General features: G+C 36.4%; 1 protein-coding gene across 1 annotated transcript in view; it reads left to right on the top strand.

The window, feature by feature from the left end:
- Positions 1-21,214, top strand: part of LOC142225759 (NACHT domain- and WD repeat-containing protein 1) — a 245,633-nt gene that overhangs the window by 53,894 nt on the left and 170,525 nt on the right. The window contains exons 2-3 of the mRNA XM_075295581.1: positions 19,300-19,373; positions 19,436-19,608. Coding sequence (XP_075151696.1) covers positions 19,309-19,373; positions 19,436-19,608 — 238 coding nt within the window. The 5' untranslated portion in view covers positions 19,300-19,308. The remainder of the gene's footprint in view (positions 1-19,299; positions 19,374-19,435; positions 19,609-21,214) is intronic.

Below are 21,214 nucleotides of genomic sequence, written 5' to 3'. Positions count from 1 at the left end.
ATGGCAGATGACAACTAAATAAAACGTCTCAAAGAGTACACAGGTAGATTAGGAAAATCCACAATAACCAGCTTAAACAATTCATATCCACGCTGGGCTACGACAGCAAAACTGACTATTCCTTATGTAAAGCCACTAAGAAATTTAATCGACCTAAAAAACTTAATTATCCATTGAGAACGAGACAAAAGACATGGGCAAAAACTGACGTCGATACAGCCAATGATTTTGCTGAACATTTAGGAGATATTTTCTACAAGATCATAGATCCAATGCCAGAAAGTACTACAATTATTAAAAAACATTCCAAAAATCACAATGAAAGAAGTCTTAAATGAAATAAAGAACCTCAGTAGCATGAAATCTTCAGGATTTGACTTAATTAATGGGGACATCCTTAAACAGTTACCACAAAAGCTGTAGCAAAACTCACCAAAATATATAATTCTTGTGTTCGTCTTTATTACGCACCAACTTGGAAGATAGCTGAAGTAATAATGTTACCGAAGCTTCGACCCAAATGAAGCCAGTTCTTATAGGCCTATTTCTTTACTACCAGTGATTGGTATACTATTTGAAAAAATATTGTGTAAACGACTAAACTCATATTTAGAACGTACACAGGATAACTTATTCTATAGAAGAAGCTTTTGAGAAGTGTTCTTATACATATCACAGGCATTTGATGGAGTAGTACAATCTTCACTAATACAAAAATTAAAAACTATATTGCCGATTAATTACTGTATATTATTGGAATCATACCTAAATGGCCGCTTTTTCCGAGTCAAACAAGGATCAGAATACTCTGGCATCTTCGGGCTGCGTAAAGGACAGTAAAATTGATATGATCCAACAATTTCAAAGGGAAATAGTAAACGCTCCATGGTACATAAGAAATAAAGATCTACATAGAGATTTGAACATAAAAACAGTAAGGGAAGAAATCCAGATAATAGCAGAATCTCACAAAAAAAGACTGATCTGTCACAAAAATGCAGAGCTTCCTACACTACTGCAAGAATTAACATTGAGGAGGCTTCATAGATACAAACCTTCTGATCTGAAGATGCGTTTCAACCAGGAATCCGCGCCCTAATGCTTAGGACTTACAATAATTATTTTAACATAAAATAACTACTAGTTAGTCTTAATATAATAGACTAGTTGTAGTACAGTAACTTAAACAATGTTTTTAAGTTTAAGGAAAAAAACCTAACTCTGAAGACAAAACGCCTTCAATTTTTGATCAAGCAAAAAATCCTTATGTATCAGAGAAATGCGTCCTCTATACGAATTTCCGAAAACAAAATCATCTACTTCTATTCACTGTATCTTGAGTTACTCCCGATGTATCATCAGTAGTAAACATATACAGTTATGTGAAAAATAATAGGGACAGTGTCTACCCACATTTAGATAACATTAAAAACCGAAAAAAATTGAAAATTCTTGTTTAAACGATTTATTTTTTTTCTTAAAAGCTAGAGACAAAATTAGAAACAAAATTTTTCTTCTTTGCACAAATTTTCTATTGGGTTCAATTCTGGGGACTGTACCACTCATTCTAACCCATTGATTTTATTTTCTTGGAACCACTTCTTTGTGTACCTTCACCCTCAAAAAAAATCGCTTCTTTAACATATGTTCCAAACATATTTTGCAGGAAGCACATATATTATTGCATACTGCCGAAACATTAATATGTTTGTTTTATGTGAACATATTATATGTTTGGAAGCATTTTGAGCCAAAAATATTATATGCTTGGAAGAATTTTTCCCAAACACGATTGTGCTCATTCCCTAACATACTCGTAATTTTCACTTCCACGAAATTTTTTAGTTATTGGCACCTTTCTCTGTAATACAAATAATGTTGAAGAAATTATTCACTTTTATAAATTTTTTAAATGTTACCTTTCGCCTGCACGGAGAATCGAACCGAGGACCATACAGTTTGTAAGCCAACACACTATCCACTGGGCTACGTAGCTGTTATAGTCACCAGTAGATAATTTTCGTTTTAAGTTCCATTTATATAGCATAGTTTGCAGCGCCCACGAGCCTATGCAAACATAACATTATTTAACAGAAACATACATTTGTTTGCCACGTGGAGCAGTGGTTAGCATGTCTGCCTGGCATGCAAAGGGTCGTGGGTTCAATCCCTGCTCCGACCGAACATTTTTTTTTGTTTTTTTTTTTTTTTTTTTTTTTTTTTTAATTTACACATTTATATTTATACTATATTGATTTTTTAAAATGAAACTTCGAAATGTGCGTTATTAAAGATTTATAGTCAGTAACAGTGCTTGATATAAACGAAATTGACTGATTTTTGGATAAAATATTATTTTTTATTGCAAAAACAACAATCTTGTAATAAAAAACTGTTTTTGTACAAAACTTTAAAATTTGGAAGGAATTCAAAAGCTAACAAAAGAAGAACGTGGAGTCGAGTATAAACATACATACATAATTTTATAATATTAACATAAATTTATTTAGGAGTGAACAGTTTTTTACTAGCATTTAACATCATCGCTCTAAAATTCCTTTTATTTTTCTTTAATAATTCATTTTAAAGAAAATAAACTTTTTAAATTGTTTTAGCTGTAAAACTCGAACTTAATGCCCGCTTTTATATTTGTCAACTCCTCGTGGACTACTTTTTAATAAAGAGGAACTAAAGTTTGTTTTTTTACATTTTACTGTGTAATTTTTCACTATTTCCTCCTTATTTCATTTTACTGTCCCAACTCTATTTTTATGAAGACCCCTGATTTCTTTTAACGAACCAAGAAAAAAATTGTGCCCATAATGCCAAAATGATAAACAAAACACATGTCCACACATACATAAAATGCTGCTCTCAAGGCGAAAACATAAGCTGTTTGTTTTTCAAATGTATATTCTCTTGGTTCAGAATGTATATTCTCTTTATTCAAATTAAATAATATTTAGACTTAAACATATCAAATTTTTGGCCTTATAATAAAACAGTTTTCCGAAACAACATACAAGCGGTTTCACAGAAATTGTTCTCTTTTGACTCTTTTGCTGTGTTATATTGATATCTTTCGTCAACTCTCCCGGTTTCCATCTCTATTTCTCTCTATACTCTCTCTGTCGCTTTGAATAAAATATCACAACATATGTATGTTTAGTCGAAATTTGTAAATTTATATATGTTTGTATTCACACATATGATTTTTATGAAACTTTCATGCCCCAAACATAATATATTCTAACATATTAACATAGATGTCCCAAACATTTAGTGTTAGTTTAGGAACATTACATGTTCGCACTTAAATATATTGTGGTTTAAAATGGTGCCCGAAACACATTTTGTTTATATCGGAACATATGAAAAACATATTTTTCTAACAGTGTTGTTGTATGTTTTGGGTTATTATCCTATATCTGTGTAATCAGCTGATTTCATTATATTCTTTTTATACAATATAAAGGACTCACACCATAACATAATACTAGAATGACTCCTATACTATGATACTGCCACCATCTTCAAAGTATATTGGGGATTGAATTCTTGATGGATACGTCTTCTCACATGGTGGACAAACCTATCACAAGAAAACAAGTTTACGTCATTTCGGCCAATCGATTTGATTTTTTAGCAAACTCTAATCCTTGTTTAATATTCGTTGTGGATAACAATGAAACTTTTCATGCACTACGGACTCTAAATCCAAGATTATAAATGTTGTCAATGGTTGAATATTTTTGTCTGAACCCAGCTTGGTATTCAATAAGTACTCTCCTCTCTTCTGCCCATGAACACAAACGATCATTCAATATTCCCATGAATATCTTCGCTATAGAGTTCATAAATGATATTCCTCTGTAATTGGATGCCTCGTTCATATTTTCCTTTTTATGTATGGGAAAAATAATCGTTTTAACAAATGCTTTATCTATGCCCCACTGGCATACATTTTATCATAAGCTTTAGCCAACTCAGCTAGAAACTCTTCAGAAGCATTTACAAAGAACTCGTAAGGTATTCTGTCTTCACCCGGAGCTTTATTCATTTTAACCTTCGACAACATAGTATATATGTCTTGTACTGTGATGTTCCTATCCAGAGATTCTTCTGTTCTAAAAAGCGGGACATATGCAATCATTCTTGATTATTGCTCTGGATTCAGTAGTTGTTCGAAGTATTCTTTAAATTCGTCTGCCGTTACTTGGGGACTTATTTGAAATCACTGATTATTCAATTCTCTCGCGATTTTCCACCACTCCCTCAACTCAGTTACTTCATTTATTCTTAGACTGAGTGGGTCAAAATAATTCCGTTTGCTGGACTCGCACATCTCCTTGAAATTCTTTTGTGCCTCTAAATACAACTTTTTATCGTCGTCAGAATTAGTTCTCCTGAACTTTGCTAAGGATTTGAATGATTTCTTTCTCGCCCAAAAACATCTTGCATTGAACCATTTATTTACCGGGACAAACTTCCTCACAATATTCCTTTGCTGGTTTGAGGCAATAATAATGTCCGTCAAATCCTGCAGAGAACACGTATCAACCCTTTGTAAAACTCTGCTTAAACTAGAATTCAGTTTGTTTTGGTAATCATTAATATTTCCCTGACTCCATGACAGTTTAGGTAGAAGATTCATCTTTTTGGTATTTGCTACATTTAGTTGCAAATGAAGTACAATGGGTAAGTGGTCAGACCATAATCCATCTTCCACTACAAAACTCTCCACAAATTTTAACATGTTATGTGATACTCCACAAATATCATCAACCGACTCACCAACTGAGCTAACGAAAGTAAGTCTTCCTTCGTCATCACCTGTGGTTTGGCCATTTAGAATAATAATGCTGTGATCATTTAAGTAGTCTATGAACGTTTTGCCTCTGAGGTTAATTTCTTTATCCATAGATTTTCTCAATTTAGTAGCTGCATGGAATTCATCTCTGTTCATCGAAATAAAGGGTGATACGGTCAAAATTTGGTCAAGGGAAAACGCGTATATATCGGTGAAATCGTTTATTTAAAAAATCAAATTAAATTTCTTTTTCAAGTTTAATTAGTATAAAATTCAGGAAAAATATTCAGTTAGGCTTTCGCTTTTCCAAATCCGAATTGCCGGGCCTCACGCTTGACACCTGCCATCAGATTTTGTACAGCCACATTCTTCGCCGCAGAAAGCCAGTTTGCCTTGAACTGCTGTTCGTCCTTAGCAGTTTTTTGGTCTTCTTTAGGTTCCGCTTGCAGGTGGTTCCCAAGGACAAGAACCCTCCCAACACGCCAGAGCTTCGCCCAATTGAGAAATACTGGACTATTGTCAAGCGGAACCTAAAGAAGACCAAAAAACTGCTAATATATATATATATATATATATATATATATATATATATATATATATATATATATATATATATATATATATATATATATATATATATATATATATATATATATATATATATATATATATATATATATATATATATATATATATATATATATATATATATAATATATATATATATATATATATATATATATATATATATATATATATATATATATATATATATCCTGCAGAGAACACGTATCAACCCATTGTAAAACTCTGCTTAAACTAGAATTCAGTTTGTTTTGGTAATCATTAATATTTCCCTGACTCCATGACAGTTTAGGTAGAAGATTCATCTTTTTGGTATTTGCTACATTTAGTTGCAAATATAGTACAATGGGTAAGTGGTCAGACCATAATCCATCTTCCACTACAAAACTCTCCACAAATTTTAACATGTTATGTGATACTCCACAAATATCATCAACCGACTCACCAACTGAGCTAACGAAAGTAAGTCTTCCTTCGTCATCACCTGTGGTTTGGCCATTTAGAATAATAATGCTGTGATCATTTAAGTAGTCTATGAACGTTTTGCCTCTGAGGTTAATTTCTTTATCCATAGATTTTCTCAATTCAGTAGCTGCATGGAATTCATCCCTGTTCATCGAAATAAAGGGTGATACGGTCAAAATTTGGTCAAGGGAAAACGCGTGTAAATCGGTGAAATCGTTTATTTAAAAAATCAAATTAAATTTCTTTTTCAAGTTTAATTAGTATAAAATTCAGGAAAAATATTCAGTTAGGCTTTCGCTTTTCCAAATCCGAATTGCCGGGCCTCACGCTTGACACCTGCCATCAGATTTTGTACAGCCACATTCTTCGCCGCACGTAAATTTCTTGGTTGACAGTATATATATATATATATATATATATATATATATATATATATATATATATATATATATATATATATATATATATATATATATATATATATATATATATATATATATATATATATATATATATATATATATATATATATATATATATATATATATATATATATATATATATATATATATATATATATATATATATATATATATATATATATATATATATATATATATATATATATATATATATATATATATATATATATATATATATATATATATATATATATATATATATATATATATATATATATATATATATCTTGCATTGCCTGCTTCATGGCCTCTTTCATCGACTCAATAACGGACTTTGATTCGTCACGCTCTGTCTCTACTTTACGTACCTTGTGAACTTGAGGCCGTGCGAGCAATCTCGCAGTCTCCTGTGCGAGTGTTACTGTTACTGTTTCAGCGAATGTAGCCTTTTGTGACGCATATGTTGCACATTTTATATCTGGGTCTCGAATTCCATGGACGAAGGTCTCAATCTTGATGCGGTCCACAAGAGTTTGGGTCTAAATTCCGTAGGGTTTTCAGAACCACAACTAGGTGTGCTGAATTTTTTGTATCGGTGCATATTTTTGGCATAGCACCCATAGATGGTTTCCTGATTTAACTCCTTGGGCTTATATAAAGCGTAGTTTTTATCCGATTTGCCTGTAATTGTAACGGATTTAGTTTTTAACGCTAAATTTAGTAAGGCCTCCATATTGACCGATTTCCCTTCTTGAGGGTATAGAAGGCGCACTGATCATGAAAGTTGCTTGAAACTGAAAGTAAAATTTCCAAATCTATAGAATTTAGATTTCATATCAGGGCATTGTTTAATCATCCCTATATATTATCATTCTATACATTATCAAATAACCTGCTATATATTGTTACGTTTTTATATTTCGTCGTTTTTAATTACCCGTCAATTAAAATACTGTTCGTTTCAATAACGTTAATCTACAATTTATTTACTATGACTTTACACTAATTCTAGGTGTGCTGAATTTTTTGTATCTGTGCATATTTGTGGCATAGCACCCATATATGGTTTCCTGATTTAACTCCTTACCGTAGTTTTTATCCGATTTGCCTGTAATTGTAACGGATTTAGTTTTTAACGCTAAATTTAGTAAGGCCTCCATATTGACCGATTTCCCTTCTTGAGGGTATAGAAGGCGCACTGATCATGAAAGTTGCTTGAAACTGAAAAAAAAAATTTCCAAATCTATAGAATTTAGATTTCAAATCAGGACATTGTTTAATCATTCCTATATATTATCATTCTATACATTATCAAATAACCTGTTATATATTGTTACGTTTTTATATTTAGGCGTTTTTAATTACCCGTCTATTAATATACTGTTCGTTTCAATAACGTTAATCTACAATTTATTTACTATGACTTTACACTAATTCACTTTACAATTCGTTCACACTGATGTTATTCGTTTGACGCTTTAATTAAGACTGACTCGTTAGCAGCATGCGAGCGCTTTTATATATGACGGTTTGGCGAATATTCTGGCAGCACTACAATATTCTGGCAACGCCAGAAAATTCTTTGACAACGCTAGAAGAATCTACGACCATTAATTTATTCATCTGGTGGCTGCCAAAACCATATACACTCACATAGATATATGCTCGCATTACTACAACAACAATAACAATGACAATAGACAATGAGATGCACAATAACAAAGCAAAGGGGTTGTTATACTATGAGAGAGTAAGAACTAACATTACGATATGAAAATAAGCAAACAAAAGAACATAAATTTAGAAAGTACCAGAAAATGAATAGATGATTCCAACAAGTGATAACGAAATTTTATCGTTACAATTTGAAATTTTAAATTAACGGAACATAATTTAAATAAACGTAAATCTATAATTATCAAATTCGTAACACTGCCACCCGCTTAAGCCTGTTCGTCCCGAACAGGCACAGAACCTGTTCCGTAAGGAGCCAATCGTTCCAGATGAAGTGCTGTCGTCCTTCTGAATCCGGTATACAACATCATTGATCTTCTTGATGACTTTGTATGGGCCTTCCCACTGTGTTTGCAGGTTAGGACACAATCCTTTCTTTCGTTGCGGGTTAAATAGCAGAACCAATTCTTTTTCTTGGAAGCCCTCAGTATTTACAGCACGATCGTATCTCGCCTTCAATCTGTTGCTGACCATTTTTATTTTGTTGCGCACTGATTCGTGAACTTCACCGAAAGTCTTTGGTATGTCGTTTCTGTTTTCTTCCATGGCGAGCTCATTAGGCTTAGCGCCGAATATCAGATATCCAGGCAACTTCAACTCAGTTCCGAATAGAACATTGGCCAGTGTTCGAGAGATGGAATCATGAATGGCAGATCTATAGGACAGCAAAAACTTTGGTATATGCTCGTCCCAGTCCCTCTGGCCGTTGTCCACCACTTTTCGAAGATGTTCCTCCAGAGTGCGATTAAACCTTTCTACCATGCCATCGGATTGTGGATGTAATGACGTAGTCCTCGTTTTCTTGATACCAAGGGATTCACACATCTCTTTGAATATGGCCGATTCAAAATTTCTTCCCTGGTCTGGGTGAATCTCGGACGGCACACCGTAGCGACATATCCAGTTTTTGTTGACCACATCCACAATCGTTTTTGCCTCTTGGTTTGGAATTGCATACACCTCCGGCCATTTGCTGAAGTAATCCATGACCACAAGGGCATAACGGTTTCCAGAATCACTTACTGGGTAAGGGCCTGCCACGTCCATTGCTATTCTTTCAAACGGGGCTCCTGGTCTATACTCTTGCATAGGACCTCGACTTTTTCTTGTGCACTTCTCGCAATTGGCTACCCATTCAGCAATTGATTTCTGGCATCCAACCCAGTAGAATCGTTGCTTCAATTTCTCGGCTGTTTAGGTTATTCCCAGATGACCTCCATCTCTTTGAATATGGCCGATTCAAAATTTCTTCCCTGGTCTGGGTGAATCTCGGACGGCACACCGTAGCGACATATCCAGTTTTTGTTGACCACATCCACAATCGTTTTTGCCTCTTGGTTTGGAATTGCATACACCTCCGGCCATTTGCTGAAGTAATCCATGACCACAAGGGCATAACGGTTTCCAGAATCACTTACTGGGTAAGGGCCTGCCACGTCCATTGCTATTCTTTCAAACGGGGCTCCTGGTCTATACTCTTGCATAGGACCTCGACTTTTTCTTGTGCACTTCTCGCAATTGGCTACCCATTCAGCAATTGATTTCTGGCATCCAACCCAGTAGAATCGTTGCTTCAATTTCTCGGCTGTTTAGGTTATTCCCAGATGACCTCCACTGGGACCATTATGGAACTCCGGCAAAACATCTCTTATTTTGGAATCCAGTACGATGATCAAATTTCGGCTGCTCTTGCCATCTTCGCTTTCCCATTTACGTTGCCGGGATCCATTGACTAGAACTAAACTATCGCATTGAGCCCAGTATGATTTCATAAGTGGACTTTCGGCTGCGATGTCTTTTTTTACTGAGCTTCTTATTCTCTTCATTTGCAGAAATAATTTTGTTCAAAATGGGATCTTTACGCTGTCCTGTTGGCCAGTCCACTCCAGATTCGATGTGTAACAGCCGAATATCAACAATCTCCTCCTTAGTTCAGCTTTCGAACAGTGCTTGAATTCTATACTGCAAGGTCGACGTGACAAAGCGTCAGCGTTACCGTGTTTTCCACCCTTTCTATGCTCGATACTGAAATCATAGCTTTGGAGCCTCTCGATCCAACGTGCCAGTTGAGCTTCCGGATTCTTGAATTGGAGTAACCATCGTAGAGCTGAGTGATCAGTCCTGAGCAAGAAGTGTTGTCCATACAAATATTTATGATAATGTTTTACACTCTCTATGATGGCTAGCAGCTCTCGTCGCGTTACACAGTAGTTCTTTTCGGGCTTGGACAACGTTCGGCTGAAATATCCGATGACCTTCTCCTTGCCATCTATCTGTTGAGAGCACACCAATACCAATAACATGCGCGCTAGCATCTGTATCCAAAACAAATTGTTCGCCCGGAATAGGATACGCTAGAACAGGAGTTGAACATAAAAATTCTTTTAAATGTTGGAATGAATCCTCCTGTTCGTCGCTCCACTGGAACTTCTGACCTTTTTGCGTCAATTTATGGAGACTAGCGGCGATGCTGGCGAAGTTTGCGACGAATCGTCGGTAATATGTACATAACCCAAGGAAACTTCTTAATTCGTGGAGATTTCGGGCCGTGGCCAATCTCTGACAGCTTGGATTTTGTCTACATCGGTGGATATGCCCTCTGCAGTCACATGATGACCCAGGTATTTAACTTCCCGCTGGAAAAGGGAGCAATTCTTTGTGTTAAGGCGTAAACCAGCGGCTGAAAATTGCTGGATAACGTCTTTCAAGTTCTTAAGGTGCCCGTCAAATGTTTTGTCCATCACTATTATGTCATCCAAGTATATCAAGCACGATTTCCAGTGCAACACCTTCAGCACCCGCTCCATCAATCTTTCGAAGGTAGCCGGAGCGTTGCAGAGCCCGAACGGCATTACATTGAATTGCCAGAGACCGCCATTAACGCCAAAAGCCGTCTTTTCCTTGTCTTTCTCGGCGATCTCTACTTGTCAATATCCACTCTGCAAAGTGTAGTCCAACGTGTCATCAATGCGTGGAAGCGGATAACTGTCCTTTTTGGTCACATCATTCAGTTTTCTGTAGTCCACGCAGAATAGGGTACTTCCATCTTTCTTTTTGACCAGCACAACACCCTCCGCCATTTCCTTTATGAGCTTTTGAACTTCGTCTCTTTTTGTCACGGGAACACTTCGTGGTGCCTGTTTTATGGGCCTTTCTTCTGCTGTTTTATTTTCATGTTTCACTACAGATATTCTTCCTTGATTTCCCTTTTCAGAAGCAAAAGCAGAGGCGTTTTTCCACAACAATTGCTTGGCTTTATTTCTCTCTGACGGCGATAGATGTAGGCTTGCCAGATGGCCTGGATTCGCCTGGATTGTCCCGGAATTTCGTCTCTAGGAAGTGTCCCGGATCTTTCACAAAATTTACCAAATATCCCGGAATTTCAATTACTCAAGGCATATGTTTTATTTTTTACATTTCTTAAAAAATGAAAACGATTTAAAATTAAATCGCTTTCAAAAATATTTTTGGTTTTGGATTTTCATACATTTTAAATGTACATTTGTTTGTCCGATTTTGTACCATTTCATTTAATCTCACCACTTTGAGAAAAAAATCAAATCACTGTCTTGCGAATCATCAGCTGTCACTTGAGTAGTAAATGTAAAAAAAAATATACGCAAATATCCAATTCACGTTTTTCTGCAAAATGCATTTTAACAAATTATAAATCAAGTTTGTGCTTCCTGCCATCATTTCAAAGTTCGATTTTATCCTATGATTACCATAGACCCTTTAGTGACACTATAACAATCCCCAATTCGGATACGAAATATACCTAAAACCATGTCCATGCCGATATCCAAATTCCCAGTCCAGTCGAAAGCCACTACAAAAGAAGCAGCGATTGTCACCTCAGAGCTTAAGTTTGTTTGTCAAACCCGAAAGTAATATGCCAGTAAATATGAGTTTAGGTTTCCGTTTAAAAAAATATTCCCAAAATTATTTACGTTTTATATAAAATCGTCGCAGCCATCTTGGGAGAAAGTTTCAGAGGCTCCAATATATTTAGGAATTTCAAAGCTTGCTGATAATTACGACTACGCCATGGCGTTTATGCAAATTTACCAAGTTATAAAATATGGGGAACTAATATCGAAAAATATGACTGTTTTTGCTTGTCCCGACAAATCCCGGAATGTACGGCGCAATGTCCCGGATTTCGGCAACCATCATCTGGCAACCCTAGATAGATGACGTGTCCAAGCCTCGACATACCCTTCTAGATGTTTTCTCACTGCTCCATGTGTCTTTGATGAGTTGCCTTCCAAATGACTATTGCCTCGGCTGGTGTACATTTGCCCATGTCAGAAAATTTTACAATTTGCTCGTGATTGTCAGACAAGTTAAAGACACGAAGTGGTATTAGTCTCTCTTCGTTCGTTGTTACCAGGGCATTTGCTATCAAGATGTTGTTGCTTTTGTTTTCAGCTGGTTCAACAACCCACAATCGGCCGACTTCACAATCTCCAATCATAGAAACCCATATAATTGCTTCGGCATTCGGTGGTATAGACTCTGACTGGCTAGTTGTCAACATGAAATCATAAGTAACGGATATGTTAGCAATATTTAATTTTACGGCGACCTTTCCATATGCGGTTGCGGGTTCCCCTGTAGCCGTGCGTAGCTTTACTCCAATCAGTGGTGTAACTTTTCCTTTACTAAATCAGATCTAATGATAGACTTTGATGCACCAGTATCCAACGTCAAAGTATTATATATATATATATATATATATATATATATATATATATATATATATATATATATATATATATATATATATATATATATAATATATATATATATATATATATTATATATATATATATATATATATATATATATATATATATTGTTACGAATTTGATAATTATAGATATAAGTTTATGTTCTTATGTTCTTTTGTTTGCTTACCTTATGTTCTTTTGTTTTGCTTACCGAAATTTTAGTTCTTACTCTCTCATAGAATAGCAACCCCTTTGCTTTGTTATTCTGCATTCTCATTTCATCTCATTATCTATTGTCATTGTTGTTGTAGTAATGCGAGCATATATCTATGTGAGTGTGTATGTGTTTGGCAGCCACCAGACGAATAACTTAATGGTCGTAGATCCTTCTAGCATTGTCTAAGAATGTTCTGGCGTTGCCAGAATATTGTAGTGCTACCAGAATGTTCTCGTATTGCCACACCGTCATATATAAAAGCGCTCGCATGCTGCTAACGAGTCAGTCTTAATTAAAGCGTCAAACGAATAACTTCAGTGTGAACGAATTGTTAAGTGTGAAGTCATAGTAAATAAATTGTATATTGTCGTTATTTAGAAGAACGGTGTTTTAATTGTCGGGTAATTAAAAACGCCTAAATATAAAAACGTAACAATTGGTGTCGGAAGTGAAATAACGGAAAAAAATCTACAATGAAGTTTAATGGGCTTCGTGTGGAAGACTTAAAAAAGGAATTGAGCAAACTGGAGCTGCCGACAACAGGCAATAAGGCCAGCTTCAAAAGCGTCTACTGGAAGAGTTTGAACGGCGTAATATGGACATTGCGACGCATGAGTTTGATTATAAGGAGGACATTGACGAATCAATACTCGTCAATACCAGCAGTGTAGAAAATCCATGTGTGGCTTCAAGTGTTGTGGATTACACCTCAATGCTCAATGTTTTGAGCAAAATGATGGAAGAGAATTCTAGAAAACTGGAAGCAAATTCTCTAAAAATGCAAGAAAATTCTAGAAAAATGATGGAAGAAAATTCTCTTCTTTTGGTGGAGAAATTTGACGAAAATTCTAGAATTCTTAATGAAAAGTTACAACAACTTTCGGAAGGTATGGAGAAACGCGTAGACCACATTGAAAGTCAAATTGTGGAATTGGATAAGAAATTTGTGGTTCACGATGAAAAATGTCTACACCTTGAGAAAAAAATGGCAGAACTAGACATGAAAGGTGGTCCAGTGCGCGTAATCGAGGGCCCAAAAATCAAAACTGCTGTTTTTGATGGCTCATCTTCATTTGATGTTTTCAAATTCCAATTTGAGACGGTGGCATCCAGAAACATGTGGAACGACAACGACAGAGCAATTGAACTTCTGTTGGCATTGAAGGGTAATGCTGCCGATGTAATACCAACTTCTTCCAGAAATAACTATAAGGAAGTAATAGCTGCGCTACAACGCAAGTACGGTGGAGAACATAAGCAAGACATCTTCAGAATGGAATTAAGAGGAAGAGTCCAGAAATCAAATGAGACTCTACAAGATTTTGCAACAGAAGTTGAGCGGTTGGTGCTATTGGCATACCCAGGAGAGAGTCACCCACTTGTGGACCGCATCAAAATTGAGACCTTTGTGAATGGCATTCGAGACCCAGACATAAAATGTGCAACATATGCGTCACAAAAAGCTACATTTGTGGAAACTGTAACATTTGCCCTTACACAAGAGACAGCGAGCACGTCCTCAAATTCACAAAGTACGTAAGGTGGAGACCGAGAATGACGAATCAAATTCCGTGATTGATTCAGTGAAAGAAGCCGTTAAGCAGGCAATGCAAGAAATGAAGCAAGAGGCAAATAAATCCCGGATCAAATGCTATAACTGTGATAAGCCGGGACATCTAGCTCGAGAATGCAAAGCACGACGCAAACGGTCAAGGTCCACATCACCATCTCCATTAAACAATAGCCATAAGAATGTGACCCCACAGTCAAGTGAGTCACCTTTAAACTAAATCGAGCTAGTTCAGCGGGGCAAGAGCTGGCTCCCACAGACGATGGCCCCACCATCTCCATAGCAATAGTTCAACAGAAAAATAACAATTTAACTATTGCGGGTGTTATTAATGGCGACAAGCGTACTTTGACGTTGGATACTGGTGCATCAAAGTCTATCATTAGATCTGATTTAGTAAAAGGAAAAGTTACACCACTGATTGGAGTCAAGCTACGCACGGCTACAGGGGAACCCGCAACCGTATATGGAAAGGTCGCCGTAAAATTAACTATTGCTAACAAATCCGTTACTTATGATTTCATTGTGGCCGATATAGTAGACGAAGTTATAATTGGAGCGGATTTCATGATTGCTTTTGGCCTCAATCTGGATATGAAGCGTCGTGTAATGACATGGTGCGATGCCGAAATAACGGTAAACGTGGGATACGACGAGAATACACCTGTCAGACGTTTGACAACGAGCCAGTCAGAGTCTATACCACCGAATGCCGAAGCAATTATATGGGTTTCTATGAATGGAGATTGTGAAGTCGGCCGATTGTGGGTTGTTGAACCAGCAGAAAACAAAAGCAACAACATCTTGATAGCAAATGCCCTGGTAACAACGAACGAAGAGAGACTAATACCAGTTCGTGTCTTGAACTTGTCTGACAATCATGAGCAAATTGTAAAATTTTCTGACATTGGAAAATGTACACCAGCCGAGGCAATAGTCAATTTGGAAGGCAACTCATCAAAGACATATGGTACAGTGAGAAAACATCTAGAAGGGTATTTCGAGGCTTGGACACGTCATCTATCGCCGTCAGAGAGAAATAAAGCCAAGCAGTTGTTGTGGAAAAACGCCTCTGCTTTTGCTTCTGAAAAGGGAAATCAAGGAAGAACATCTGTAGTGAAACATGAAATTAAAACCGCAGAAGAGAGGCCTATAAAACAGGCACCACGAAGTGTTCCCCTGGCAAAAAGAGACGAAGTTCAAAAGATCATAAAGGAAATGGCGGAGAGTGGAGTGATCGAGCCATCATCAAGTCCTTGGTGTTCCCCAGTTGTGCTGGTCAAAAAGAAAGATGGAAGTACCCGATTCTGCGTGGACTACAGAAAACTGAATGATGTCACCAAAAAGGACAGTTATCCGCTTCCACGCATTAATGACACGTTGGACACAGTAGCCGGAACAACTTGGTTTTCTACGCTTGATTTGCAGAGTGGATATTGGCAAGTAGAGATCGCCGAGAAAGACAAGGAAAAGACGGCTTTTGGCGTTAATGGCGGTCTCTGGCAATTCAATGTAATGCCGTTCGGGCTCTGCAACGCTCCGGCTACCTTCGAAAGATTGATGGAGCGGGTACTGAAGGGGTTGCACTGGAAGTCGTGCTTGATATACTTGGACGACATCATAGTGATGGGCAAAACATTTGACGAGCACCTGAAGAACTTGAAAGACGTTATCCAGCAATTGTCAGCCGCCTGTCTACGCCTTAACGCAAAGAAATGCTCCCTTTTCCAGCGGGAAGTTAAATACCTGGGTCATCATGTGACTGCAGAGGGCATATCCACCGATGAAGACAAAATCCAAGCTGTCAGAGATTGGCCACGACCTCGAAATCTCCACGAATTAAGAAGTTTCCTTGGGTTATGTACATATTACCGACGATTCGTCCCAAACTTCGCCAGCATCGCCGCTAGTCTCCATAAATTGACGCAAAAAGGTCAGAAGTTCCAGTGGAGCGACGAACAGGAGGATTCATTCCAACATTTAAAATAACTTTTATGTTCAGCTCCTGTTCTAGCGTATCCTATTCCGGGCGAAAAATTTGTTTTGGATACAGATGCTAGCGCGCATGGTATTGGAGGTGTGCTATCCCAACAGATAGACGGCAAGGAGAAGGTCATCGGATATTTCAGCCGAACGTTGTCCAAGCCCGAAAAGAACTACTGTGTAACGCGACGAGAGCTGCTAGCCGTCATAGAGGGTGTAAAACATTATCATAAATATCTGTATGGACAACACTTCTTGCTCAGGACTGATCACTCAGCTCTACGATGGTTGCTCCAATTCAAGAATCCGGAAGCTCAACTGGCACGTTGGATCGAGAGGCTCCAAAGCTATAATTTCAGTATCGAGCATAGAAAAGGTGGAAAACACGGTAACGCTGACGCTTTGTCACGTCGACCTTGCAGTATAGAATGCAAGCACTGCTCGAAAGCTGAACATAAGGAGGAGATTGTTGATATTCGGCTGTTACACATTGAATCTGGAGTGGACTGGCCAACAGAACAGCGTAAAGATCCCATTTTGAACAAAATTATTTCGGCAAAGGAAGAGAACAAGAAGCCCAGTAAGAAAGACATCGCAGCCGAAAGTCCACTTATGAAATCATACTGGGCTCAATGGGATAGTTTAGTTCTAGTCAATGGATACCTGCAACGTAAATGGGAAAGCGAAGATGGCAAGAGCAGCCGAAATTTGATCATCGTACCGGATTCCAAAATAAGATACGTTTTGGCGGAGTTCCATAATGGTCCCAGTGGAGGTCATCTGGGAATAACCAAAACAGCCGAGAAAGTGAAGCAACGATTCTACTGGGTTGGATGCCAGAAATCAATTGCTGAATGGGTAGCCAATTGCGAGAAGTGCATGAAGGCGAAAGGTCCAACAAGGAAAAGTCGAGGTCCTATGCAAGAATATAGACCAGGAGCCCCGTTTGAAAGAATAGCAATGGACGTGGCAGGCCCGTTCCCAGTAAGTGATTCTGGAAACCGTTATGTCCTTGTGGTCATGGATTACTTCAGCAAATGGCCGGAGGTGTATGCAATTCCAAACCAAGAGGCAAAAACGATTGTGGATGTGGTCAACAAAAACTGGATATGTCGCTACGGTGTGCCGTCCGAGATTCACTCAGACCAGGGAAGAAATTTTGAATCGGCCATATTCAAAGAGATGTGTGAATCCCTTGGTATCAAGAAAACGAGGACTACGCCATTACATCCACAATCCGATGGCATGGTAGAAAGGTTTAATCGCACTCTGGAGGAACATCTTCGAAAAGTAGTGGACAACGGCCAGAGGGACTGGGACGAGCATATACCAAAGTTTTTGCTGTCGTATAGATCTGCCATTCATGATTCCACCTCTCGAACACCGGCCAATGTTCTATTCGGAACTGAGTTGAAGTTGCCTGGTGATCTGATATTCGGTGCTAAACCTAATGAGCTCGCCATGGAAGAAAACAGAAACGACATCCCAAACACTTTCGGTGAAGTTCACGAATCAGTGCGCAACAAAATAAAAATGGTCAGCAACAGAATGAAGGCGAGATACGATCGTGCTGTAAATACTGAGGGCTTCCAAGAAGAAGAATTGGTTCTGCTATTTAACCCGCAACGAAAGAAAGGATTGTGTCCTAAACTGCAAACACAGTGGGAAGGCCCATACAAAGTCATCAAGAAGATCAATGATGTTGTATACCGGATTCAGAAGGACGACAGCCCTAGATCAAAGATGAAAGTTGTACATCTGGAACGATTGGCTCCTTACGGAACAGGTTCTGTGCCTGTTCGGGACGAACAGGCTTAAGCGGGAGGCAGTGTTACGAATTTGATAATTATAGATATAAGTTTATTTAAATTAGTTTCCGTTAATTTAAAATTTCAAATTGTAACGATAAAATTTCGCTATCACTTGTTGGAATCATCTATTCATTTTCTAGTATTTTCCTGAATTTCTTTTATGTTCTTTTGTTTGCTTACCGAAATGTTAGTTCTTACTCTCTCATAGAATAGCAACCCCTTTGCTTTGTTATTCTGCATTCTCATTTCATCTCATTATCTATTGTCATTGTTGTTGTAGTAATGCGAGCATATATCTATGTGAGTGTGTATGTGTTTGGCAGCCACCAGACGAATAACTTAATGGTCGTAGATCCTTCTAGCATTGTCTAAGAATGTTCTGGCGTTGCCAGAATATTGTAGTGCTACCAGAATATATATATATATATATATATATATATATATATATATATATATATATATATATATATATATATATATATATATATATATATATATATATATATATATATATATATATATATATATATATATATTATATATATATATATATATATATATATATGTATATATACATATATATATATATATATATAATATATATATATATATATATATATATATATATATATATATATATATATATATATATATATATATATATAATATATTATATATATATATATATATATATATATATATATAATATATATATATATATATATATATATATATATATATATATATATATATATATATATATATATATATATATATATATATATATATATATATATATATATATATATATATATATATATATATATATATATATATATACGCGTTAATGGGAAGAGTTATTGAAAATATCACTTGTGCAATAACACTTTGCTACTTATTTGAATATTCAATGTATGTTTATTGCTTTTTTTCTTCCACAATTTATTTCATGCAATTTCACGAATAAAGACTGTAACAATGGGAAATGTCTGCAGTTCTGGACAAAGCACGAAGAAAGACAGCGTTTCAGAGAAATCGGATGAGTAAGCATTGTGGTACAATTCAAGCGTTTACTCTTTATTTATATGACATTTTATTTTAAAAGCTCGTATGTAATTCAAACTGATGGAAATGCTCAAGAATTTGGCGAACAAAAAACTGCACCTCTAGCAGATCCGGAACCTGTACAAGATGTGGAACATACAAATACTTCCTCGGCCAAAGAAATGGATAAGGCAGAAAATACTACATCGACCACATATAAAAAACAACAAGATGGTATGACATATTTAATATTTGAATTGAGTGATCCTAATGCAATATATATTTCATAAAGCACACAACTTCGAACTTAACCTTCTTCTTCTTTATTTGCATATTCATTCTACGAATTTTTGGCGATCAATGCTATTACATAAAATATAGTTTACATTATATTGACATATTTATAAGTTTTTTATTATTTCCGCGAAATATTGTCTGTTCTGCATGCGATAAGTAGAGTTGCAACTTATACCGGACCATTCCTGAATATTGTTAATCCAAGTCTTCTCCTTTCTTCCCCTGGATGGTCTTCCCCCTATTTTACATCGCATATTGTTTTGGAGTAGTTTGTATTTATTATTTCGCATAATGTGGCCACCATACACTGTGTTTCGTTTCTTTATTGTTTTTCGTTTATTCTTTATGTAGTTTATGCAAAATGTCATTGTTTGATATCACTTTGTGTAAATATTCTGCAAATATATAAAGACACAATATCAAACAATTGTGAACAAAGAGATTGCCTTATGCACACCAAAATTCGGGAAGGAATATTATCACCACAAATATATTTCATGGACACTATGTTACTATTTCATGGGGACCCTGTAACATGTTTGCTGAATGAATCTGATTATGTCAAACATGTTATGTTTGGCGAGAAAATATTATTTTTATTTGGAGTTATCATGTTCCTTCCCTAGGTGCGCAGAGAACAAACATGGTTCACTAAAAAAAGAAAATGTGCCGAGCCAAAGATGCGGCTTATTTAAAATAAGGACATTTTTTTGGCGACCTATCTGGCCTTAAATCTAGGATCTACAAAATTAAAATTGGGATTCAGATCTTATTTATCGCATTTTAATTTTCTTTTCGCGGTATATTAATAATATTATTCACGTACAAACAAATGCTAGTTTAAAAAACCAAATTATAACCGATACCTTAAAGTAAAAAATGTTTTCTCAATTTTAAAGTCTTATTAAAATCAAAAATGTGTTTCTTTACTTTAAGGAAAATTTGCCTTAGTTCAAAGACGTGCGACTTTAAAGGGTGGAAATGAAATGATATCTGAGTGGCAGGTTTTAAGTGAACATAGCTTCTCAGTTCATCGCTATATTAGTTTCAAATTTGATGTCCATACCACTAAGAACATATTTCCGCCAAATGTAAGGAAAGATGATTGGAATAGGTATAGGGAATCGTTCAATATGATGATACCGGAAATACCAGAGACAAATCTGAGCACTGTGCAAGATATCGAACACGCAGTGGAGCGGATTACTAAGGCCTTCAACATCTCACTGCAAGCTGCATGCCCTAGAGGGAAGCCAAGGGGGAAAATCGACCTCCATGGTGGTCTACGGAGTTATGTAATATGAGTAAATCCTGCTGGAAGCTCTTTAATAAAGCAAAGTCCACCAGACCTCCGGAGGATTGGAACGCTTACAAGAATAATCTGAGAGGATACAAGCGAGAACTGAGAAAGGCTGGACGTCCGAGGCTTGCAGACTACGGAAGGTACTAGCATCCACTAACTCCGCTCCACGTTTCATTAAAACACCGGAGGGCAATTGGACAACGTCCAGCGAGGAGACATTTTCCTGGAAATCAGATTGAA

Source organism: Haematobia irritans, chromosome 2 (genome assembly GCF_050003625.1).
Source record: "Haematobia irritans isolate KBUSLIRL chromosome 2, ASM5000362v1, whole genome shotgun sequence".
NCBI lineage: Eukaryota > Metazoa > Arthropoda > Insecta > Diptera > Muscidae > Haematobia > Haematobia irritans.
This window is presented reverse-complemented; position numbering and strand designations above follow the sequence as displayed.